This window comes from Mesoplodon mirus, assembly GCF_964341445.2.
Source record: "Mesoplodon mirus genome assembly, chromosome: 15".
NCBI lineage: Eukaryota > Metazoa > Chordata > Mammalia > Artiodactyla > Ziphiidae > Mesoplodon > Mesoplodon mirus.
The window spans coordinates 8,122,593-8,130,769 of NC_138991.1; the positions used below are offsets into that span (position 1 = coordinate 8,122,593).

The window sequence follows — 8,177 nt, forward strand, 5'->3', positions numbered from 1 at the left end:
TCATGTGCTTTAGAGACAGAAATCCGGTTCAGGGTATAAATGCCACGACAAATATGCAAAATGCGACAGGAATTAAGAAGCAGTAAAATCCTACACCACAGCAAGGTAGATAATCTAGGTTTTTAAAAACTGGATATATTTTAGGCTGTGCATGTTACCCCAAAGTGCCTAACTGTGGATGTTATTTAGTCTAAAAACATTGGAATACTCTCTGCAATTCCAATAATATTTTTTTTCTGCTTAAAACTGTCAACAGAGGGAGTTTGGGAAACACTTGATTTCAGTTGAAAGGAAACAGCTAATTTTAAATACCAAAATTCTGTCCCCAGTATGGTTGATACTCCTAGTAGGTACACAATACAGCCAAACTCCAAACATAAATACCGACAAGTATTCAGGTGGGTTTCATCGTCTTTGGTTCATTTTTGAGCTATCACTGGAGTGGTGATACCAATATTCCTCACAGGCCCAACACCTCATACACGTATCATCTCTAAGAAAAATGTATACCCGGTCATTCCTGTTCCTTTCTGTAGTGTTTCTGGTCTGAACAAAAAGTAGGGTTTTCTACATCAGGGAATAGCAAGGTTCTCATTTCTCCTCACACTTCAGAAGGCTGTCAAAAGTGGGGACTTACGTCAACTCATTTTTCTGTTAAAACCCTTTTACCCCGACAGGCTCCTTAGAGTGATGGAAGTAAAGCTTAACCTATTATTCTTTTTTTTTCAACTGGAATGGTGAGCTCCATGACAGTGATGACTTGATTTTGTCCCTGCTCTTCCTAGGGTGTGGAATAGAAGTTGGCACATAGTAGGTGCTCAACAAATACTTGTTCAATAAATGAAAGAATTCAGGAATTATGGAATGTCTGCTATGTGCCAGGCACTGTTTCGGGTACTTGAGAGACCACGATGAACCAGTTCCCCTCATGGAACTGAAGTGGTTTTGGGGCACAGATGATAGACATGTAAATAAATAATGAAATAGGATCATTTCAGATAGTGATCCAGGACCTGGAGGAAGCCATCAGGGTGAAGTCATAGAGAGGTAAGGGAGGTCGTCTCTCTCTGAGATGTCATACTGGAGCTGACACTGGAATAAGGAGAAGCAGCCAGCCAAGGGAAGAGCTGGTGGAAGACCACTCCAAGCAGAGGAAACAGCACATGCCAAGGCCCTGGGCAGAAAGGATGGACTGGAGAACTAGCACATGTGGTCAGAGTTGACAGGGGAGAAGATGACGGGCCCTGTTAAACCAGGAGCCTTTGGGAGGCATTTGGATTTACTGCACCTGTGATGGAAATCTCTTGGAGTGTTTTAAACAAGGGAGGAACTTAATCAGATTGATGTTTTGTAAAGTGGGCTCTGGCTGGCAGATGGAGAACGGACCTAGCAGAGAGAGAGTGGAAGCAGCAAGGCCAGCTAGCTATGAGATGTGTCTCCTCCATGGAGGTCAAGCCGGGATACTTTGTGCCCATGAGGTTTCTCAGGCCACATCCCCTCCATTCAGCCCCTGCAGTTATCCTAAAAGGCCAGGGCTGTCTTACAGGGCTTTGGTGAAAGCTACAGTTATCTGCCTTTTGGAAACTCTATTTGGTACTTGTGGTAAGGGACCCACTGATACGTTCAATCTGTTTCTTTTTTTAGTCCTGGCTATTCTGAAGGTCACATTTGGAAAATCAGAGAAATTTGAAAGTGTATCTAATTTGGTGGCTACGCCCTCTTCCTGTTTTGTAAATTGGACTCTTGTAATAATGACATCCACAGTTTATTTGCAGCTGAGGCTGACAGTCTTCTGACAGGAAGAAGGCTACTTGGAGGCATCTTCTTCCAAAAACAATAAATACCATTGGCTCCAAATTGTCCTGCACTTGGCTCATTTATGTGAGTGGCACATAGCACTTAGCAAAAGCGTCTTCATGTCTGCAGAGAGGACACAATGACCATTTTTATGGGAATATTTGGCTTAAATTAGACAAAATTAGGCCTAAAGACAAATACATAAGACTACCAGTGGTGAGTATTATGAAGCTAAAAGCTGCACTGGCTGTTTCTGCCAATATTTTTTCTCTTCTCATTGCCTTTGGAAAGGAAATAAAGGATGCCACTTAAAAGGCCATGAGTCTTTGTCAGAAATTGTGGCTGGTTCTTTGAAATACTCAACTTGACACTAGAATTTCTTATTTTGGTGTTGGCCGCCTCCTACCAGGGCTCTTTCCTTGAGGCTGAAACCCTGGGTACAGATAATGCCTTTTTATTTTTGTGGTAACTTTTGAGGGTGCGGCAAAAAAATCTTTCTTTTAAATTCCAGGAATGCAACTTCTTGTGCATTTGCATTGCAAAATAAAAAAAAAAAAGACACTTTTATTAGCAACACTCTTAGGCTCTCCATCCCTCTCTCCCCACTCAATTTTCATATTATTTTTTATATTAAACAATTAACAAATTTCATTTTGAGATAATTATAGATTCACATGCAATTCTAAGAAAAAACATAGAGAGGATCCCTTAATCCTTCACCAAGTTTCTCTCAAGGGTAACATGTGCATAAGATAAACTGTTATCACAACCCGGAAACTGATACTGTTGCAATTGCCCATCCGACTCTCATTGGGTCAGTTCTACATGCCCCAGTTCTACATGCCCTCGTTTGTGTTCAATTTTTGTACCAAACTATATTTTGCGTCCTAATGCAGCTGATTATTTAAAGAATTCTACTTTGATTCCCTCAGGAAATAAGCTATTATTCACTGATGTGTTTTATAAACTAAATCTGACTTTTCATACAGGGCATTTCTTTGAAGCACAGCCAAGAAGGACATGTAAAAAAGCGTCACTCATAATGTTTTCATGACAAGGTGGTAGGCATCACCTTTGGTTCAGCTCATATTGGTTTTAAGGCAGTTTATTTGCAGAAAACTCAAGTTTACGTCCATTTGGCTTTCAGACAGCAAACAGCTTAATGTGGATTCTCTACAATTTATCTCGTAATCCCCACGTGCAACAAAAGCTTCTTAAGGAAATTCAGAGTGTACTGCCTGAGAATCAGATGCCACGGGCAGAGGATTTGAGGAATATGCCATATTTGAAAGCCTGTCTGAAAGAATCTATGCGGTAAGAACACGTACCTAAGCCAATATGAATATGTCAGAAGGCTGTTTTCTCCAACACATAATAAGGGGTGCTCTCCCACAGATGGCTCCCACAGTTGATTCGTAAACATTTACCAAGCTACAAAAAAAAAAAAAAAAAAGAGCCTCTGGACCATATTCCTTTCCTATTACTCATTTCCTAAATCATTTGGGCAAATTCTATTAAATCTTGGAAAGTCAGAGTCTTGCCCTTTAAATCATTAGAGTAAATAATAATACTCTAATGGATGCTATAAGCAATAATTAAGATTAGGGGCACGATTGAAGGATGTGAGATGAAAGCTCAGCAAGGAACCATATTATTATATGATAAGACATAGAGACGCCTTTGTTTTTGAGCCTCTGTATAAAATGTTCTTTGAAAATTCTTTTTCTGGAAAACAAAGCTCACAATGTCTTACGGTCAGAAGGAAATACCTTTAACTTCATGAAGGGTAGTTAGGAGAAACCGAGAACAAACAACAGGCTTGAGGGCGAAGCATGTACACATTTGAATGTGTATGGGGAATGAAACCGAACAAACATTATTAACAGCTATGAAGCAGGCTTGTACTTGGGGGTTTAACCAACACAATAAGATAAAGAATATAAACAAGAGGTGTAAATATTGGGAAGAAAGAGACAGAACTTCTTTGTAAAGAGCTGGGATCATGTTCCTTTTTTGAGAACTCAGGCAGCAACTATTTATTTAACCAGGATCTGCATTCCCTTGAGCTAGAACTTGGTCCGTGCCCACTTTGACATCTCTGATTTTGTTTTTTCAGGCTTACCCCGAGTGTGCCATTTACAACTCGGACTCTTGACAAAGCAATGGTTCTGGGGGAATATGCTTTACCCAAAGGAGTAAGTAGAATTTGTACAGTCTGTACCTTACCCTTTTCAAATATCCATCAGATCTCCCTAAACGTTTCTACTGGGAGAGCATTCATTTTGGAAATGTGTAGATTGCAGTATATAGTTGACGTGCTGTGTAGTCTAGCATTAGGAATAATGGTTATGGAGACAGGCCTGGATTCAAGTATAGCCTTGAGTGAGTTACATAACCTCTGCGAGCCTCAGTTTTCTCATCTATAAAATGGGAATAATAAAACCTGCCACGTGGGATTGTTGTGAGAATGTGATGTAAAATTTTAAAGTTCATGGCCTATTTATTGTGCCAGTATCACCTGGCACATTTCAAGCACTCAATACATGTTGGCATTCATCATTATTATACATTTGTGGGTTACTTTCACATTTGTAAGGTGATGGCTTTTGTAAATTTTGCTATTCAAACGTTTTCTTTAAGTGCTTTGTGTTTTTAGACAGTATTGATGCTAAATACCCATGTGTTGGGGTCCAATGAAGAAAATTTTGAAGATTCAAGTCAGTTTAGACCCGAACGATGGCTTCAAGGCAAGAAGAAGATCAACCCTTTTGCCCATCTTCCATTTGGCATTGGGAAAAGAATGTGCATTGGTCGCCGATTAGCCGAGCTCCAGCTCCACTTGGCTCTCTGCTGGGTAAGACCCTGATGGGATTTCTGCAGCTGTATTCTGGGCTATTCCTCAAGGCAGGAGAAGAGAGGTGATTCTGCTTTTTTTTGCTTCTGTGTTTCAGATCGTCCGCAAATATGACATCGTGGCCACGGACAAGGAGCCTGTGGAGATGCTGCACTTGGGCATCCTGGTACCCAGCCGACAGCTCCCCATCGCTTTCTACCAGAGATAGGAGGCCTCAGGTGAGCATCTGGGGTGTGGAGAATGGCCAAGAGGTGAGCCAAGCTTGGAAGTCAACCATACTTGGCTTGGAGTCCCTGCTCACTGTTGGTTCACTAGGTGATCTTGAACAGTTACTTAACCTTTCTGCCTTCACTTTTTTTTTTCATTTGTAAAATGGGGACCAAAATAGTATCCATCCAGAAAGATGATATGAATACAAAATACCTAGCCCAGAGTCTGGCATCAGCTAAGTGCTGATACTCCAAATGCAAGTGCTCCAAAATGCAAGCTGCTTGTCATGGTTTTTGCATGTGAATATCGGGGTGGGGGGCAAACTTTTTCTGTAAAGGACCAGTTGGCAAATATTTTAGGCTTTGCAGGACATAAGGTCTCTCTCACATCCACTTTACTCCACCTCAGTGCAGCCTCAGACAACTGGTCAATGAATAGGGGTGACTATTGTATTAGTTTTCTATTGTTGCCATAACAAGTTACTAAAACAAATAACTTACAAATTACTAAAATTGTATTAAATAGCACACATTTATTATTTTATCATTCTATAGGTCAGAAATTCAACCCAGCTCTTGCCAGGATAGAATCAAGTTGTCATTTGGCAGGGCTATGTTCCTTTCTGGAAGCTCTAGGGGAGAATCTGTTCCCTTACAAATTTCCGTTGTTGGCAGAATTTAGTTTCTTATGGCTGTAAGACTGAGGTTTCTGTTTTCTTGCATCAACTAAGAGTTATTCTCAGCTCCTAGAGGCCACCATTCCTTGGTTCATGACCTCTTCCTCCGTCTTCAAAGCCAACCAGCCTCTAGGCTTCAAATCCCTCATCCTTCTTCTGTTGCATCTCTCAGACAGGATATCATTCAGGATAATCTCCCCATTTCGAGGTCTATAACCTTAATCACATCTGCAATGCTTCCTTTGCAATGCAAAGTAATATATTCACAGGTTCTGGGGATTAAGGACTAAGCTTTTTTTGAGGGCCATGATTCTGCCTACCAGTACTATATTTCAATAAATCTTTATTCGTAAAAAGAGGTGGTAGTACTTATTGGACCACAGGGTCTTGATTTACAGACCCCTGGCATAGAAGAGGAGATATTTACCATTCTGTATTAAATACAATGTAATACTTTTTCTGCAACATACCATTTATTACCTTTTCTGACAGTGTGGGCGTTCTCATACCAACTTCATAATTTTTGCCATATTCATATATCAGCTATTTAATTGCTGCTTAATTATTTCCTTTAAATTAACACAGGCCTAATAGTATACTTTAGCCTTATTTCTAATTTCCTTGATGAAATGGTGTTTTTTTAGTCTAGTTATTTTCCCCTAATCCACAATAAAATGAATTTTCAACTACTGAAGTGATAAGAAGTTAGCCTGAGAAATCTCTAGTATTATCAGATGTGGAAATATGACATTTCTGACACATAGCTTTATAGAATTAGGTGTCAGTGGTAAAACTCAGTCTCAATCACTCTTCCCTTTCAACGACATCACCTAGAATTTGCCTAGAACTAGTTGCTATTTGCTAACTGCAAGTTAAGGGTATTTGCTGATAGGTGGATTATTTCGGGAAACATGCAATTACAGATGAAATTTCTGAATGAGGCCCAGTGAATTCCTCCCTATTTGTCTGGTATCATTAGGCAATTGTCAGATTCTGAACATGCCAACAAACAGAGTTGAATCAAGTAGGATAACAAAGGAATTCTAGCTTAATTGCGAAACTTCCAGTCTTCAGCTAGGACAGTGTGCACAGTTATCTTGGTGAAACACAAGAGCCCAGGGCACTACTGGTTTTAGCATTTATTTTTTTGCTAATAATTCCTCTTGTTTAACTATACCGCTCTGATGTATAATTGGGGTATACTTTATTTTCCAGATTTTTTTTTTTTTTACCAAGACCACGAGCAGCAATTTTTACCCTTTTGCAAGAATGAGGCTTTGGACTTCTGCATGGCAGGAAAGCAAACATCAAAAACCTGAGCATGAAACAGCATGTAAAGAACATTCAGCCCCAGGTGTTTATACTCCTTCTTCTGTACAATTGTTCTAGAAGCTGTACTGTCTATGTAGCTGATGGTATTTATTAAGATGGTATCTGGCTCAGGGAAAGCAGATTGTTGGAATACCAGGAACCCTACAGGGTATACCGCCTGCTTACTCGTAACTGACACATAACTGACATCAGCACCATCCTGACTTACACAGAATTGCTCATCATCCTGTTTTCTCTTGTATAGGGCAGTTGGGCACTTATCCGTTGGTCAGGTAAAAGTCACTAAATGTTTCTGTCCTAGCTTTACCAGGTTCACTGCTGGAATCTTCACTTCTCAGAAGTTTACATTTCACAATGAAAGACCAACTATACCTAGATTATTGGGTGCCCTGTGTAGTATTGACGATCCATTTGTTGTAACTCTGTTTAATATATTGGGGAAAATACTGCTTAATAATAGAAGCAAAACTACATATTGGTTAAAGTTGTCAGGTCCCCATGAAGCTGGGTTTTTTTTTCTTGTTTTGAAATTGAAACATTATTGGAAAATTAGAGAAAACCTCTGTTAAGAAGTACTTTAATGAAGTCAAAACCTCCTGTCTAAGAATGCCTTAATGATTTACTGTGGCATCATTGTGTTAAAGGATACTGAAATTATTTAATTATGGCATTGAGTCTATTTAATCTATTAAGGACTGGATCAGTAGTTTCCAAATTGTGTGTGTGTGTGTGTGTATATATTCTAATGGCAATTTGCTACATCACTTAAAAATATATATATGGTATTTGATTTAGAAGTTTAGGGCAATGTTCTAAAGTTTAGTTATGGCTTAAAAATATTCAGTGACTTTCCCTGCCTTAATTTTCCCAGCTATAGACGGGTCAGTAGTAAAGTGTGCATACATTATAGATTAACTAGGTAAACCATGTTATGTGACTTGAACTCCTTGGGAAAATATGATTTCATAAATGGAAAAGGCATATAGATTTAAGCAATACTTGTAAAACTCTTAAAAACTGTGTTTACATATAGTTTATTTGCACAGGTTTTTACTACTACTTTTCCTAAAAGCATACTATATGTTTCTGTATATTTGATAAAGATTTCCCTTTTTAGGTTACATTTTTAGACTATTTCAGAAGTGTACATTTATATCTTTATTTTGAACAAATATGTGCACATCACCAAAATAAGTATATGCTTTCTCACTGCTGTGAAATTCTTTTTAGAATTATAAATCCGCATGTGTTGTCAGATTTAATCTGTATATCTTCTTTGAATTCTCTAAAAGAATAAAAGTTTTCAAA

The 8,177-nt window shown here is 38.9% G+C and overlaps 1 protein-coding gene across 1 annotated transcript in view; it reads left to right on the forward strand.

Moving 5' to 3' along the window:
• The window catches only part of CYP24A1 (cytochrome P450 family 24 subfamily A member 1), a 15,479-nt gene extending 7,623 nt beyond the window's left edge, over window positions 1-7,856 (forward strand). The window contains exons 7-11 of the mRNA XM_082644477.1: window positions 2,945-3,111; window positions 3,914-3,992; window positions 4,454-4,651; window positions 4,749-4,869; window positions 6,753-7,856. Coding sequence (XP_082500603.1) covers window positions 2,945-3,111; window positions 3,914-3,992; window positions 4,454-4,651; window positions 4,749-4,859 — 555 coding nt within the window. The 3' untranslated portion in view covers window positions 4,860-4,869; window positions 6,753-7,856. The remainder of the gene's footprint in view (window positions 1-2,944; window positions 3,112-3,913; window positions 3,993-4,453; window positions 4,652-4,748; window positions 4,870-6,752) is intronic.
• Window positions 7,857-8,177: the final 321 nt, after the last annotated feature.